Here is a 17,506-nt window from a genome sequence, read left to right on the forward strand (position 1 = left end):
AAAAGTTAAGCCTAGAGTTACCATATTACCTAACAATTCCATTCCTACATCTGTAATCAGGAGAAATAAAAACATATGTCCATACAAAAACTGTGTACAAAGTTCATAAAAGCATCATTCATAATAGCCAAAAAGTAGAAACAACCCAAATGCCCGTTGGTTGATAAACAGATAAAGCGTGGTTTATCCACACAGTGGGATATTATTCAGCCATAAAATGGAATGAACACTGATATGTGCTACAACATGGACGACCCTTGAAAACATGTCACATGAAAGAAACCAGTCACAAGAAGCCACCTATTATATGGCTCCATTCATATTAAATGTCCAGAATAGACAAATCCTTAGAGATAGCAAGCATATTAATAGTTGTCCAGGGCTGGAAGGAATGGAAATGGAGAGGAACTGCTAAGGAGTACAGGGTTTCTTTTGAGAGTGATGAAAATTTTCTGGAATTTGCTGATGGCAGTGGTTGCACAACTTTGTGAATATACTAAAAAACAGTTAATTCTACACTTTAAAAGGATGAAGTTTATGGTATGTGAATTATATTTCAATTTTTTAAAATGGAGATAGGCCTGGGTTCAGACCCTGGCTGTGCTTCTTGCAAGCTGTGTGACCTCCGGCACGTTACTTAACTTCTCTGTGCCTCATTTTCCTCATCTGTAAAATGGGCACCAAGAGAGTACTTATTTCCTGTGGTTATTGTGAGTATTAAATGAGTGAACTAAAAGTGCCTAGCAGGGTCCTAGCACAGGGTAATAACATTTATTAGGAATTTTGTAGTATTAGCTAATGTTACTGCTGCCACAATATCTATCTCAACCCAACCATCCTATCACCTCCCTATCACCTCCCTTTACTTTTTATAACCTCGGAAAGCTTTTTACTAACGGGCTAATTTACTTAAAAGTATGTTGTAATACCTGATTTGTAACATTTTGTTCATAATGCAGTTGTGTGTATAAACTCTGACGTGGTTGACAAGTGTATGGGAGCGATTACTCATTCTGTATGGATTCTAGCCCATAATAGTGTCCTCTGTGTCACCGTGAGGGAGATGTGCAGGGTTCACTGCTAGCCAGATGTCTCCCCGGTTTTAGTGTATTCCACTCACCACCGAGCGCTTCCTGCTCCAATTGTACAGCTCAGGGCACTGCTCGTAAGTGCAGCAAGGCCTCCACCGGTGCCTGATGAGGTGGGCGTCAGGCTCAGTGCAGTGTGAGGTCCTAACTCCTGTTTTCAGACTGCATACCCACCTCTACCCGCTGCCTATCAGCTCCTCCCCAGAGCCCCCTACTCTACAAATAGAGTGGAGATGCTGGTCCCCAGGGCACCAGAGCACTTACCAGGCAAAGGGAGAACATTAAAAGGAATTCTCTTTTTTTATTTTAAAGAGTCTAGGTCCCTGGGACTGGCTTGGATTTTACACTCATTCACTGGAGGTGTTGTGGGATGGAAAATCTCAGTTTTCTAACGGAATAACTCATAGCAATACAGGAAAGATATTGACTCATTACTCTTTCCCACCCCTTTTCTTTCCTGTACAGGGAACATGTTGGGAAAAAGAAATCTGGTAAGAATATTTTCCATTTTCTCCTACTCATTTGATGTTTAGCATACCCCTACTGAGCGATGTCCAGGCCCTGGGCACTACATGGGGGATACAGTGATGTGGATGGATGGATGGATGGATGGATGGATGGATGGATGGATGGACGGATGGATTCTGAAAGACATTCGGGGCTGAGGGGACGGCGTGCAGGCTGGGAGGTGCAAGCATACAGTCGATTTGGGCCTGATCCATTTGCCAGCCTCGGCACCAGGCCTGGCTCTGTGCTTCCTTCCATCAGCCACTGATCTGGGCGGTGACAACTGCTCTTGCAGGCAGCTCCCATACTCACTTCACTCTCCCCACAGTCAATTCTCTTCCTTCCTAACACCCTTTCCATTCCCTGGACAGCAGGACCCTTATGTCAAAAAAGAGAAGGTGAGAATTTGAATATGCACAGAGGAAAGATTTGAGTTCCCACAGGCCTGGGGTTGATAAGCTTAGATTCACAATCGCCCAGCTTTGTCCTCCTGCAACCCAAGAACATCCTGCACATCTGCAAAGGCCCTAGCCCATACCACATCTGGAGCCAATGTGGTCTTCAGAGCTTTCTGGAATTCTAAATTCTTTATCTAGAACTCCAGGAAGTTTGAGGAGGTTGATAAGGATGGGTGGAGAGGAGGCCAAGCAGAGATTCCAAAAGTGGGAAAGGATGCCTTCTCTCGTGGGCCTCAGTTTCATCATCTGTAAAATGGGCATAAGGATAGTAATCTACCTTGCAGGAGTATTATAGGATTCATAATAATATGTATAAAGCACTTAGAACAGTGCCTGGCATGTTGTAAGAGACACGTGTTTGTGCTGTTTTTATGCTACTGCTATTAATTCAGAACACCCAGGTGTTCTTGTCCAGCATCAGCAACAATTCCAAATTCAACAACTCTGGTCCCTTTACTGCTCCCTGGGTACAAGGCCTGTGGTCAGCTTTATGGGCCCCAAGGCCATTCCTGCAAGGAAGAGTGGAGAGGAATTGGATTTCTTCGCCTCAAGGTATGGCATCTGGAGTGAACTCCGGTCTTTTCCCAACCAGTCTGTTTACAGCTCTGCTTTCTAGCTTAATAGGTACTGGCCGGACCCGTGGCATCCTGCTAAAGCTACAAATAGCCCTTGAGCCCTGGGGATAATGATATGTTTCTTAGAAAAGAGCAGAGAGGAGAAGAGAAGCAGACAGTCTTCGTCTGGTCACAGAGTTTCTGGCTTTGAGTGTGCAGAGACTTTCCCGGAGGGGACGGGTGGGAGGGAGAGAGGAAACAGACAGCTCTGGTTTGTGAAAACAAAAGCATTCAGTCAGGACGGGCTTGATGAGGGGACTGGTCTGGAAAAGAGAGAAGAAGCTCTAATTTGTGGTGACCACTGTTACATCGTTCACCTGCAATGATGGGGGATGGATTTATTTATAGTTCGACTGGGTGGAAAATAGCATCTTTCTTCATTCAGACTGAGAACCCATGCTGGGACTTGCCTTATTTTTTTATCTGACCTTTGAACACTTCTTTTATGTTAGAACAAGGCTCCTTGATTAAATTGAAAAAGGATTTAAGGTTGACAGCCCAAGCCCTGAAATTTCTGTGTGAGAATTCTGAGTTGACGAAGGCTTATCTCGCTCCAGAATTTCCCTGTTGTGGCTGACTGCCTGGCTGGTTCCTGCAGGCTTTGGCTAACGTGCTCTCAAATCCTGCTCATTCTGCAGGAAAAAAAATCTTCCCACCAAAATTTCACAGATCATGTGATTATTTAAGGAGCACCTTTTCTTCCTGATTTTTCTACCGTTTACTTATTGGAATATTCTCTTGTTTACTGGCTCTTTCAGCAAGACTGGCAGTATAGTGAATTTCTAGGAAGAAAGGCCTATCTTACCATTACTCATCATTTTAAAAATTCCGTGGTAGATGAGGCACTTTACCTTTGGCGAATATTTTATGTTTGTTTGGGGTTTTTTTGTTTTTTGTTTTTTTTGGCCACGCTGCATGGAATGCGGGATCTTATTTCCCCGAACAGTGATCGAACCTGAGACCCCGGCAGTGGAAGTGCAGAGTTTTAACCACTGGACCACCAGGGAAGTCCCATGAATATTTCATAGCACTTCCTTAATGATAAAATCACACTTACACTGTCAAAGCTCCTCCCTTCTCCTGGACTTTTCCTTTCCTCTTATTCCCTGCTGGACCACAAGAATGACATTTCTCATCTAGGAATACTTTGATTTCACACTTGTAGCTCCTAGAACTTAGTTCTAGCTGCGTCAACTTTTAGCTACTGCCATTACTATGCATTATAGAGCCTGGTTGCAGTATCACACTCCACCAGTAGATGTCTCCACCTAACATGTAGCCTATGTAGCCTAGTTTGAGACTATGGTCTATGTAGCCTAGTTTGAGACTCCTAGTAGATCAAATGAATGGTGTTTTGATAAGTTGAGTGCTCTGGATAAAATGAAGGCAACCTGCCCTGGAAGAACTGATCCTGAAAAAGCATCTCCATGCACTCTTTTCTGAGCCACTTAATGGCAGGAAACTAGTCTAAAAGCTACTGTTGGACTTCCCTGGTGGCTCAGTGGTTAAGACTCCGCCCTCCCAATGCAGGTGGCCTGGGTTCCATCCCTGGCCAGGGAACTAGATCCCACATGCATGCCGCAACTAAGAGTTTGCATGCCACAACTACGGAGCCAGCAAGCTGCAACTAAGGAGCCCGCAAGCCACAACTAAGGAGGCCACCTGCCACAACTAAGACCTGGCTCAACAAAATAAATATATTTTTTTAAAAAACCCAGTGCTAACGCATTCTTATAAAAAGTAAATAAATAGAAATAAAAGCTACTGTCATAGAAGAACAGGAAGGATATGTAAGGCTCAGACCTGGCCCCTGAGCAAGTCTTGGAAGAAGTACCAGCCCTGAGCCCTGTGCCAGCACATTATGTCCTCGTGCCAGCCTAGAGTCCTCAACCCTGTTCCCTGCCCTCCTCATTTCCTGGCTTCATGTCTTGTTCGCAGTGAGTCCCCCAGTTCCTTTCCCTGCTCATAGTTAACCCAAGTCAGTTGGCAGCTTGGTTAGGAGAGCTGGTGCAGGAATGAATAGATCAGCCCATTGATCAGAATCCTGGGAATTGTATGTGGTACAACTGGGCCACCATCAGTTGTTAAAACCGGGTAGCAACAATTGAACTTTTTGGACAGAGTAACCTGGCTTAAGTGGACCTTGACTTATCCAAAGTCTCTGTCCCTTCTTACAGGCAACAAGTAGTCTTTGGTCGCTTGTAAGATAGACAGGTGCCTGCCAGTAACTCAGCACTGTGTGTTCTCAGGAGGAGGCCTCAGCAGTGTAGGGCAGGAAGGGTTTCTAGGTGTCTCCATTCATCCTTTGTTCATTCACGCCACAAATGTTCACTGAGTCTCTGTGCTGAGTGAACAAGACACAGTTATTCATTCAATGCTTATTAAGCACCTACTGTGTGCCTGACAGTGTTCTAGGTCCCCAGGAAATGCAAAAGGCGTTTCCACCACGGCAACACCATGTGGGAAGTAACCTCACAGTCTGGTAGAAAAGACAGATACGTAAACAAAATTAAATGTTGTAAGGGCTGTGAGAGAAGGCATTTGAATGTCTCCCTGAGGTTGGAAGTCATTTAAAGCTGTTTTAAAATATTCATTCTTTCATTCAAATATTTATTGAGCCTTTGTAGATGCCATTCAAGTTCTAGTCCAGGGGTTGGCAAATGTTTTTTCTCTAAAGGTCCAGATAGTAAATATTTTAGGCTTTGCAAGCTCCATGCAGACTCTGTCACTAATAATAATTTTTTGTTTCCTCTTCCTTTCATTCTCCTTCTTATTCTTTACAAATCTTTAAAAGTATAAAAACACATTCTTAGCTCCCCTTGCACAAAAATGGACCATTTTTGTGACTTCTGAGCAAGCTCTCTGGCTGCAGTATGAAGGACGGACTGGAGGGGCAGGATGGAGACCCATCACGGGGTGTCCCACCTGCACACCCCTGGCCACAAGAAGCCTTTCTCAGACCCTGGTGAAAAGGATGTGGCATAGTGAGGATGTGGGTGAAGCGAGGTGATGGAGTGCTAGCAAGAAGGTCCTCCCACATCAGACCCATGGCTCTGCGGGAGGGAATCCTGACGGCTGCCACAAGGGGCAACAGAGATTCCCCACATGTGAACACAGACACGTCCTGGCCCCTCCAGCCCACTAGTGGCCCGCCTGCCTGGGAGACCTGGGCTGTCTCTGGCCACTAACCCGGGCAGCAGGCTCAGCTTCCAGCCTGACTGTGAAGTGGGTGCTTCTCTCCACTCTCCAGTTCTTTGTCTCCAGTTGAGGCACCGGGAAGCATGGCTACCTGGATGCAGCCCGCGTGAGGTTAAAACAGAAGGGCAGATGCATTCCTGGGGTTCTGAGCCCTGAGGCAGATTATATTCTGGGATAAAAACTGTGGACCCCAGTCTCTACATATTGCATTCACTGGGGAATGTGTCCCAAGCTCACAATGACCAGGACAAGTAACCAGGAGCGCGTCTGCCTGCGCTCATTCACACAAGAGCACCTCTTAGAAGCACAGTGCCGGGGGGTTGAGGAGACAGTCAAGAGATCACTGTCTAGAGGGACAGCAGAAAGGGGGCAGTGACCAGCCTGCTCTGGGGCCACTAAAAGATGGAACCGCTGAAGTAGCCGGGCTGTCTTGGGTGGTCTGTCATGCTTGAGGCTGGAAGGAGATCAGCTCTGCGGCCTGACCTGGGTGGGAGGTGACAGAGGAGGAGAAGGCTGGCAGTAGTGAAGATGACCCTGAGAGCTGCAAAGACATAAGACTTGGGGGGCGGTCATGGGGACCTGTGGGGTAGGAGAGCAAGATCTCAGACTAGCCTTCCTTCCTATCATCTTTTCTTTCCTCACCTACTGCCACCAGGTGGACCTGGTTCAGATCTGGCCTTGTCACCAGGTAGCGGTGAGATCTAAGGCAAGTCACCTGATATGTCTGAGCCTCTGTTTTCTTGTCTATAACATGGGGGTGGTAATACCCACCTTCCAGGGCAGTTGTGTCGAGGTAGTTTATGTACAGTGTATAGCCTGTGATAGGCATTCATGTGGGGCGACTTCCCTCCCAATCTACTTCTGAACCTTCATCCCACATCTGCCGTCTCTTTTTTCTCCTCTCTTTCTCTCTTCTCATGCTTTCGCCACTCAGGGTGCAAGGGGCAGAGTTGCCCTGGGGCCCTCCCATTTCCCTCCGTTACCCTCAGCCTGGGAGGGTGAATGGCTAGAACATGGTCACAGAGCCAAGAAGCGGTGACGCTTCTTCACCCGGCTGCAACGCCCTGCTCTGATTTTCCGCATCAGACATGGAGAATGCGTGGTTCTAACAGAGGGCTTTTGTGCCGCTTCTAGATGCCAGAGGCTGGGGTGCAACGGCGTGCTGGTAAATACTTCACGACCAGCTCTCTGATGGGAAGCCCTGCTTTGTGGCATTTGCCATTTTCCATGGTGTAAATACTCCCACCATGGCCAATTTCAATAAGATACTACCCAACAGAGTTGGGAACAGATGCACAAAATTGGCTCATTATGGGTGTATTTGGACACAGAAATGTATAAATGGATATTTCAGTGGTTTATGGAAACAATAGAAGGGAATCCTTTGAATCAGGACTTTCAGAAAACCAGGGCCCAGTGGCCACAAAAGCCAGTCTGCCTTCCCATCACATTCAGCTGCTGCTCTAAAAGTGCTGCCCCCTCTCTCTGGAGTGTCTGAACTCAGATGTCCCTTTACATCATCCATATTCTGTGATATCTTTTCATTTACTTATCAGATATGTCTTGGTATTTAACCAGGGCCACACAGCGCTACATCCTGTGGAAATGGCCTCCCCAGGGGCTCCTCTCCCCAGCTGCCCCTGCCCTGGTCCAAAGCTACCATCATCTCTTGTCTGCAAACACCATGTCCTCCATCTGGTCTCCTGCTTTTTTTCTTGCCAGGCTGTAATCCAGTCTCCATGTGGCAGCCAGAACTGTCTTTTTAAAGATGTAAATCTTGTCATTCCCTTCTTCAAGCCCTTCAGTGGCTTTCTACTTCAGGGTTTCAAAAAATCCGAACTTCTTGCCTTGGCCCAGCATGTCCTGCCTGCTCTGACCCATGCCTGCCAGGGTGAGCTCATACAGGACCGCCCTCTGCTCACTCCTGGACTTCAGCCAGTTCCTAGAAGGCTCCAGGCCCTTTCCCATCCCACAGTCTGCCTGCACCACTCTGTCCCCATTCTCCTCATGCCTCCTTGCCTCCAAGGTCTTTGCTTTATGTCACCTCCCTGGAGGGGTCTTGCTGACCACTCCATTTAATGTAGCATCCTTTTCCCACTCATTCTCTGTCTGGCATCCTGGTTGTTTCCAGCAATGCATCAATCAAAAACTAGTATTATCCTGTATACTTAGCGATCGTATATACTTGTGTACGTGTCTCTCTCCCCAGCTAGACTGGGCTACTCGAGGCTAGGAGTCATGTCTGTTTCATTCACTTTAGTATGCCCAGCATCTAATAGAGTGTTTGGAACCTCACTGGTGACTTCGTGAATTAATAGATGAGTGATTTGGGATGGATGGATGGCAATGGATAGCTAGACAGATGGATGTTTGGTTGGATGAATGATGAATGGATGTTCAGTTGGGTGGACGATGATGGGTGAATAATGGCAGATGGATGAATGGATGGATAGATGGGAATGAATGAACTTTCCCACTACGCTGTCAGCTTCTTCAGGGCAAGTACCACATCAACTCTGAATCCTTAGTGCCTAGCACAGTGCCTGCACAAGGACAGGCACTTGGTAAATTTTGGTGGTTGAGTGAGCAAATGAATGAAAGAATAAATGGATGAGGTGACCCTGAGACAAGTCCTGTCACAGCTTCGTTCTCTATTTGGAATGTCCTCCTGACCCATCCCACCCCCTGGCTCCTGTTCCTTCACACGTGGGTTGTGTGTTGGCATTTTGTATCCCCAGGGGGCGACCTGACCTCGGTGGACCCCATGGTCCTGGAGCAGTACGTAGTGGTGGCAGACTACCAGAAGCAGGAGAGCTCGGAGATCAGCCTCAGCGTGGGGCAAGTGGTAGACATCATCGAGAAGAATGAGTCAGGTAGGAGACCTAGACCACCTCCCTTCCACCCTACACTCTCACCAAGCCTCTGGGACAGGAAACGCTTGGGAGTGCAAACGCTGCAATGGCCAATCCAGGCTGCTCCGTTCCCACGGATCTGGTTGATGGCCTCCTAGAAAGCTGGCCTTGTTTGATCACAGTGCTTGAGTACTCCACTTGGTCACAGCTCACCAGCATCCTGCTGGGTCAGGGGTTATCGACTTGTCCTGAGGTTCACATTTTAGGAGCCTTCCTTCTGGTTTCAGAGTACTCGGAGACACGGAGTCCAGCATTCCACTGGAGATTTGCTCTGTTGATTTGCCTTTGGCTACCATGGGAGTCCTCATGACGGTTCTGTCAGCTGTGGGCTCTGGTGGGATGGACAGACTGCCTCAGCCCACCTGCCCTCAGAGGGACCACTGGTCACATACAGGCAGACCTCAGAGATATTGTGGGTTCGGTTCCAGACCGCTGCGATAAAGCGAGTCACGTGAATTTTTTGGTTTCCCAGTGCAAAAAAAAGTTACATTTATACTATGCTGTAGCCTGTTCAGTGTGCGGTAGTCTTATGTCAAAAAAACAATATACATACCTTAATTTAAAAATACTTTATTGCTAAAAAATGCTAACCATCATCTGAACCTCCAGCAAGTCGTAATCTTTTTGCAATAGTAACATCAAAGATCACTGACCACAGATCATGTAACAAATATAATAAGAATAAAGAAGTTTGAAATCGGGAGAATTACTGAAATGTGACACAGAGACACGAAGTGAGCAAATGCTATAGGAAAAATGGCACCAATAGACCTGCTTGATGCAGGGTTGCCGCAAACCTCCAATCTGTAAAAAACACATTATCCGTGAAGTGCAATAAAGCAAAGCACAGTAAAACGAGGTCTGCCTGTACACTGGCCGGGACAGAATGTGATGTGACTGAGACACTTAACCCGGGTTTCCACCTGAGCTCCGCATTTCACAGCCATCCAGGTCACTTCGTTGAGGAGGCTGCTTCCAGGATTAAATGAGGCAGTACATAGAGAGGGCCTAAGCCTGTGTTTGGCACATAGGTACCCAAAATGCGTTTCCTTCCCTTTTGCCTTCTTTAGCCGCAATAGGGCATTGGTACCATTGAAGACAGAGAGCAAGGAGCAGGGGATGAGTGGATCCTCTCCAGGAAAAAGTGGCATTAAACCCCCACTGGCTTTGTTGTAGCTAAAATGTGCCATTGACTAGCAATATTAGTGGGCCAATCTCTGTGATACCCCAGTGGCTAGTTAAGGTCCAACAAACAGGGAAAGACTGTTTCCGGCAGCCTCTGCAGCATGTTCCCATTAGTCAGGAGATGAGCAGTAGCCAACCAAAACTTCTTGATTACACAGTACAGCAGTTGTTATCCCTGCTTCACAGCTGAAGACACCAAGACTCCAAGTGACTCAGTCACTCACCCCAGATCTTGTGACAGGTTGCCGAGCTGGAGTTCCTAACCAATTCCAGCTGGCCCCGAGGCCATGTGACGTTCTAATTCCTAGAAATGAGTACAGGCGGTCTGTGGGTATGACTGGGATGCTCTGTGGGGATGGAAGAAGGGAGCACCCACCCACCCCCACCCCGCTTTGCTTTGCCAGCTTGAGCGACGTCAGGAAGAACATGTTGCTGGGAGAAGGGGAGGAGGCAGGATGGGGTGGGGGCCAAGCCTGGTGTGTCCAGAGGACAGCAGGGAAAAGGCATATGTCCAGATCTTCAAGTGGCCAACAAACTCAACATTTGTTTTCAATTACCTTTTACTTACCCAAGTAATATATGGATATGTTCTTCTTGAAACATTAATGATAAAGTTAAAATCTATTTTTTTCCGCTAGCTTCAGGCCTAGTCCCCTTTCCAAACCCAGACTGCCCTTCTATCAGTTTGGGGTGAATGCTTTTTGATAACTGTATACACACATGTGTATAAATATGTGTACAGGGATAGGACTTCCCTGGTGGTGCAGTGGTTAAGAATCCGCCTGCCAATGCAGGGGACACGGGTCCGAGCCCTGGTCCAGGAAGATCCCACATGCCATGGAGCAACTAAGCCCTTGCGCCACAACTACTGAGCCCGCGTGCTGCAACTACTGAAGCCTGCACACCTAGAGCCCATGCTCTGCAACAAGAGAAGCCACCGCAATGAGAAGCCCACGCACCGCAACAAAGAGTAGACCCCGCTCGTCACAACTAGAGAAAGCCCATGCGCAGCAACGAAGACCCAGCGCGTCCATAAATAAATAAAGAAATAAATAAATTTATTTTTTAAAAAACTCTATACAGGTGTATATGTATGTACACAGTGTACACATTTGTACACATGTGTGTATACATATATGTGCACATGCGTACATATATATAACTATGTACACACATACATACACATCGTATTTCATGCCTCTATATATAATTTTGTAGGTTTTTTAAGCCCAGTGGTGTATCATTCTATACATTTTGACCTGCAACATGCTTTTTCTTAAGTCAACATTTAGCTCTTATTCTTTTAACATCTGCATACTATGTGAAAATATGGCATACTATAAGCCATATCTTCCTTTAGTATGAACAGTATATATGTGTGCACATTGGTGAGTGTTTCTTTAGGTTAGATACGCAGAAAACTGCTGGACCATAAGATACGCATACTTTAAATGTTAAGATACAGCCAAATGACCTGCTTCCAAACTGTGGCCATACCAGTTTACTCTTCTTCCAGCAATGTATGAGGCATTTGTGCCAGTAGTTAAGAGCTGAGGCTGTGAAGCCAGATGGCCTGGGTCGAATCCCGGCTCTGCCACTTTCTTTGTGACCTTGGTCAAGTCACTGCCCGTCTCTGAGCTTGGCTTCTCCATCTGTAAAATGGGGCAGTAACAGAATGCAGCTCACAGGCTGCTGTGAGGACTCAGCCAGTCAGTAGTAGATGCGAAGCACTGAGACAGTCTGGCGTATCTTTACTGTCATTGCTGTTGTGACACGTTCCTTAACCCCGCGCGGATACCTACAAATAGGAGTCCTTAGGAAGGCATATATGGCATATTTCTGATTTCTGGTTTTTCACAGGTTTATCAACCCCATTCATTCACACAGACACACGCGCACACACACACACACACACACACTTCCCAGCCACCAAAACGTGTCTTTTAAAAGGTGCACCCAGTCAAGTAAAGCAGAAGGTGGCTTCTACCTCAGGGAGCTCAAAAGCAAAGGCCTCCCTGTAAGACCGGGAAGCTAGTCCAGAGTCTGCCCCTTCCTTCTCTTCTCCCTTGGGGTCTCCGGGGCCTGGAGGTTTGTGATCTTGGGGAGCAGATCCTATTTTTCCATTTATGCAGGTCAGAGCCAGCTGGGGCCTGTATTAACTTCCTGTGGCTGCTATAACGAATTACCACAAATTCAGTGACTTACACCAACACAAATTTATCATCATATGGTTCTAGAGGTTAGAAGCCCAAAATGGGCCCCAGTGGACGAAAAAAAAAAAGGCAGTGCTGGGGCTGTGTTCCCTTCTGCAGGCCTGGGGAGCATCTGCTGCTTTGCCTTTTCCATTCTCTAGAGGCCAGCCACATCCCGTGGCTCGTGACCCCTTCCTCCACCTTCAGAACCAGCAGTGTTGCCCCTCTCTGTACCTTCCTTCCTCAGCCGCATCTCCCCCTGACCCTCCTTCTGCCTGCCTTGTGATTAAACTGCGCCCACCCAGATAAGCCAGGATAACCTCCTATTTGGGAGTTCAGCTGATTAGCAACCTTAACCCCATCTGCGACCTTAATTCAAACCCTTTGCCATGTGCATTGTTATTCTGCCTACCACAGGCTCCATGAGAGCCCTTTCTCTAAAATGGGAGGGCCTGAGTCTCAGTGAACGGCCTCTCAAACTGTTATATCTGCGGCCAGGTTTACCTTGACATGAACAGACGCAAAATCAGTGTCGCAGATAAGTTATGAGGGCAGTGGTTTCCGTATCAGAGAGCCCTGGGTGCAAGTCGCAGCTCGGCTGTAAGCCGTGTGAACTTGCACGAGCCTTGCCTCTTGGAGCCTCAGTTTCCTCGTCTGTGCAGTAGGGATGATAATGTGAAGATGATATAAGATAATGCAAGTAAAATGATGAGTGCCTTGCACACCTTAGCGAAGGGAGCTACGTTCTTTACTCTCCTCCTTTAGGACAACCTTTCTCCCCACCCCCATCCCCGACTCCCCTCCACAGCCCCGTCCCAGGCTCAAGAGCAGGTTTCCTGTTAGCCTGTCTCTAGCAGTTAGCAGTCAGCTCACATGGGTAGTTGTGTTCTACTAATAAAATGGAGACTTTTGAGCCTGACGCTGAGCGTTGGTTCCTGCAGCGGCTGAATCTAATATTGTATTCTGACGCCCGGCCCTCACACCTGACCCAACTGATATCAGTCTGCACTCTCATTTTCCCAGGTTGGTGGTTCGTCAGCACCGCTGAAGAGCAAGGCTGGGTCCCCGCAACCTGCCTCGAAGGACAGGATGGTGTGCAGGATGAGTTTTCCCTACAGCCTGAAGAAGGTAGGAAGCAGCCTGGGCCTCGGGCTCGCTGGGGAGACCGTGAGGGCCGGCGGCACCCAATCCCTTCCCTTCAGCCTCTGCCTCCCAGCCTCCTAGACTAGAGCCTGTGGACATGAAGCCAGGCCCTGGGGTTGGGGCAGAGCAAGCCCGCCCTTTCTTAGGGGCCCTGGGGAGCCAACCCAGGTGAGCCTGGCTGGAGCTGGGGCCCTGATACCTCCATGGGACCTCAATGGCGCCCAGCCAGATCGCTGTCAACACCTCACGCTTCCTCCCTTGAATTATCCTGATGGCCAAGGTGCTGGGGCTGCTCCAAGCTCATTTACAAGACATCTGAAGCCATCCGTAAAGATCTCTGCTTTGTCTGCTTTCTGTGTTGGTTTAACGGCCCTGACTGGGTGTCAGGATCAGAGCTGACCCTCCTAAAGAGTGGTTCCCGCTGTGTCAGAAATCTTAAGGCTCAGCCAACCCCCCTTTCCCCCCAGGAGCATTCCTCAATCTAGAGTATGAGTTCACTTTAGCTAATAAACGGGAGGGTTTTGGAATCAGACCTGAACTTGACTCTCACCACAGAATTTGAATTGGTACCACTTACTGGCTGAGTGGTCTTGGGCCAGCAACTTAACCTTTCTATGCTTCAGCCACTTCCTCTGGAAATGGAAACGATGGTATCTACGTCATGGGCTTTTTTTTTTTTTAATTAAATGAGATCCCACATGCAAAGCACTTGGCAAAGAACCTAAAACAATGAATAACTAGGAACAGTTATTATCATAGGGCTATGCCTTACCTAGGGTTGAATATTTGGGGCTTTTAGTTGACTGTTTAGAAAACACAAAGCCACTTGAGTATGTATTTAACAGAAAAGAGGGTAAGGAGAAGGGATATTTCTATGCTCAAAGGTTAGCAAAAAAAAAAAAAAAAAAATGCATATGTGGTTTGCATTTAGTTTTATTGCAGCCAGCACCCGCAGAGTAAAATGCCTTTTGTTTTGCTCTGCGTTTGTGGGGCCCACCAGGCTCTAGGAGAGGCGCTAATGAGGAGAAAGTGCAAAAATCAACTCAGATTAAGGGGTAGTCATGTGCTGCGTGGAAACTCTAGCTCCCTTAGACAGTTAATGATTCCTACCACGGGGCGTGTCTCTGTAAGGGACTGATTATTGTCCCCATTTTACAGATGACAAAAGAAGCTCAGAAAGTAGAGACACTTGCCCGGGGTCACACAGCTAGAAGATGGGAGAGAGACCACATTTTCCTAAGGGTTTGTACATTTCTTCCCCCTGCCATGAGGGCTTCTCTTAGTGCCTCTTGATAATCATGCTAGGAATAGCATCCTGTCTATTGGGTGGCTCTTCACTCAAGTTCAAGGTTCGTACTCAGGAATTTGGTCCTTCTGAGACACCTGGGGCGTGGCATAGACGCAGAAATAATTGCTCCTGAGAGGGAGCACGTGCTTGGTGCCGCCTTTGCCTCAAGACACTGGGACTGCTTTCTTCTTACCTCTGCCTTCTGCCCTTCGCCTCCACATGCTGCCCGTCCAGTCTCATGGAGATACTGGTCTCTGCCCCAGCCCATGGGCCGCCGCCGGACTCTGGGGGACCTGTATGCCATCAGCTGGCGTCAAGGTGCCTACCTCAGAGTTTTCCTCCCCGCTCGGTATTCGGAACTGGGTCCCTGCATCTGCATGCTCTGGGACTGCCCGTGCCTGTTGCATGTGAGAGACGGTGATCTGGTCTGTACCCTGTGTGTTGGCATGTAGGTTTGGGAGGAGGGAGCTTAGGGCGTTTGTCAGCCTGGGACCCTAAAGTTTCCCAGGGTAAAAAATGATGCCTGGGGGCCCCTGTAATGCTGAGCCAGTGACCTGTTCTCTTCATCAGGTGCATTTGAGTGGCCAGGGAAAAGAAACCCACGTCAAACCAGCTTAAGCAAAAGGGAAGTGTATTGACTCATGTCATTGAAAACCCTAGGGTAGGGTCAGCTTCTAGCATGGCTGGATCCGGGAGCTTGAAAATGTCTGCCAACTGAAGAAAAATGCCCAACCTAGAAGTTGTGAGTTAAGTTTTATACAGGCACCTTACTGAGGACTCTAGCCTGGGAGACAGCCTCTCAGATAGCTCTGAGGAACTGCTCCTACGAGGTAAGGGAGGAAGCAGGATGCATAGGAGTTTTTGGCTGGAAAAACAAAACAAAACATGTAGTCTAACATCAAAAGATTACTGCTAATCACAAAAAACAGATATCTTTTTTTTAATATAAATTTATTTATTTTATTTGTTTTTATTTTTGGCTGCATTGGGCCTTCGTTGCTGCGCACGGGCTTTCTCTAGTTGCAGTGAACGGAGGCTACTGTTCGTTGCGGTGCGTGGGCTTCTCATTGCAGTGGCTTCTCTTTGTTGCAGAGCACAGGCTCTAGGCATGCGGGCTTCAGTAGTTGTGGCTCGTGGGCTGTAGAGCACAGGCTCAGTAGTTGTGGTGCACGGGCTTAGTTGCTCCATGGCATGTGGGATCTTCCCAGACCAGGGCTTGAACCCGTGTCCCCTGCATTGGCAGGCGGATTCTTAACCACTGCGCCACCAGGGAAGCCCCAGATATCTTAAGTTAATGATTTTAGTGCTTTTCTATGAATGGAAAGATGCAAGAATCTGGTCTCATTGAAATAATTCCTTAGATATGCATCTGAACTATCTAAGGCCAGTATCCAGAGCACAGAATGCTTCCTGTTTTTATCCCTCCCAAATGCCCCTCAGGGTGCACTGTTGGGGGTGACTGCAGTGGCTCGTGGCTTGATGGCAGGCAACATTCTTTGTTTACTGGCATGGCAGACAACGTTCCCTTTCTACCTGTCCTTGGCACCTGAGGCTTATTCTCGCCACCTTCAGCTCCCATTCTCTACCTTGCTGGAACCATTGTCTCATGGTGACAGTAGTTCCAGGCACCCTTCAGGGGCACCCACCAAAGAAAATGCTTCTCCTTCAACACGATCAGTTGGTTCCAACGGACCCAGTTGGGTCATATGCCATCCCTGAACTAATCACGGTGGCCAGTCACTCTGGCCAGGCCAGCGTTATGCACCCTCGCCATCCCTCTGGGTGGTGGCGAGGTCACCCTCACCCAAACATGTGGCTGGAGGCTGGCAGTGCCACCAGAGGAAGGGCAGATGGATGGCAAGCAGGCAGTGTTACCCACCACGCAGTCTACAAGTTCTCCCACTTCCCTTTGTTAGGGAACCCTGAGCATCCTACGGAGCCCAGAGAGGGTCTCTGGTTGCTAGCGAATCCCCAGGAGTCCAGGGCCTGTAGTACCAACAGTACTTAGTCCGGGACCCAGGCAGTGCCCCTTCTCACCTGGCCAGACAAAACTTCTGTGCATCCACAGGGTTGAGTTGCCCCCAGCACCCTTCACAGCACCCACACCCCAGCCTGCATCTGCGAGTGAGGAGAACAGCTGAGTGCGCTGTATACAGAACGTGTGCAGCTTGAGTCAGCTCAGCCCCCACAGCGCAGGTCAGGGGGCTAGATCAATAAATAAATAAACGCCCTGTGTGTTTTCCGCCTCCCTCTGCACCAGCTGGGAAGGCCACAGACAGCCTGTGGTGTTTTCCCAGCGAGAGAGAGAGAGAAAGAGAGAGGGGCAGCCCGGACACACTAACTATCAACGTCAGCCCACAGCTGGCTCAGTCCCTCCCTGCGGGCTGCAATGTAACCAAAACAGGAAAGCCGGCTCCTATCCTCACTGGCTCCCCTGGGACACTCATCTGTTATCTGTCTCAGCAGTCACTGCTGACAGTGTTGGGGATGGGAGCTATTCTCTTGCTCTCTGGAGGGCCCTGCCTGAGTGTGACAATGAATGACCCTGCCAGCGGGGCCCTGCAGGGGGTCGGGGGTGAGGTCCTGCTGTGGGAGGGACACAGCCCGAGGCAGCTCTCTTGGCTTTGGGGGTAGGAGCAGGAAACCACTGAGAGTGGGATGGAAAGCACCCCAATGGTGTTAATGAAAACAGAAGCAGGCAATCATTTCATGATATATATCTCAAATCATTATGTTGTACACCCAGAAGTCGATTATATCTCAATTAAAAAAATAAATTAAAAAAAATAAAATTGAAGCTTCAGGCGTGGTTGGATCCAGGGGCTTGAAAACAATGAAAAATGGAGATCAGCTACCCGCTAGGTAATGAGCATTGCTAGCTGTCTCCTTCCTGGTAGTGATTCCACCCCAAACCATATGCT

At 48.2% G+C, this 17,506-nt stretch overlaps 1 protein-coding gene across 5 annotated transcripts in view; it reads left to right on the plus strand.

Annotated features, from left to right (window-relative positions):
• SH3PXD2B (SH3 and PX domains 2B) overlaps positions 1–17,506 on the plus strand; it is a 118,511-nt gene that overhangs the window by 71,860 nt on the left and 29,145 nt on the right. For all 5 annotated transcript variants that reach the window (XM_067732850.1, XM_067732851.1, XM_067732849.1 and 2 more), the window contains 3 exons: positions 1,554–1,579; positions 8,604–8,738; positions 13,178–13,282. In XM_067732850.1, the coding sequence (XP_067588951.1) occupies positions 1,554–1,579; positions 8,604–8,738; positions 13,178–13,282 (266 nt within the window). The remainder of the gene's footprint in view (positions 1–1,553; positions 1,580–8,603; positions 8,739–13,177; positions 13,283–17,506) is intronic.

This window comes from Pseudorca crassidens, chromosome 3, assembly GCF_039906515.1.
Source record: "Pseudorca crassidens isolate mPseCra1 chromosome 3, mPseCra1.hap1, whole genome shotgun sequence".
Taxonomy (NCBI): Eukaryota; Metazoa; Chordata; class Mammalia; order Artiodactyla; family Delphinidae; genus Pseudorca; species Pseudorca crassidens.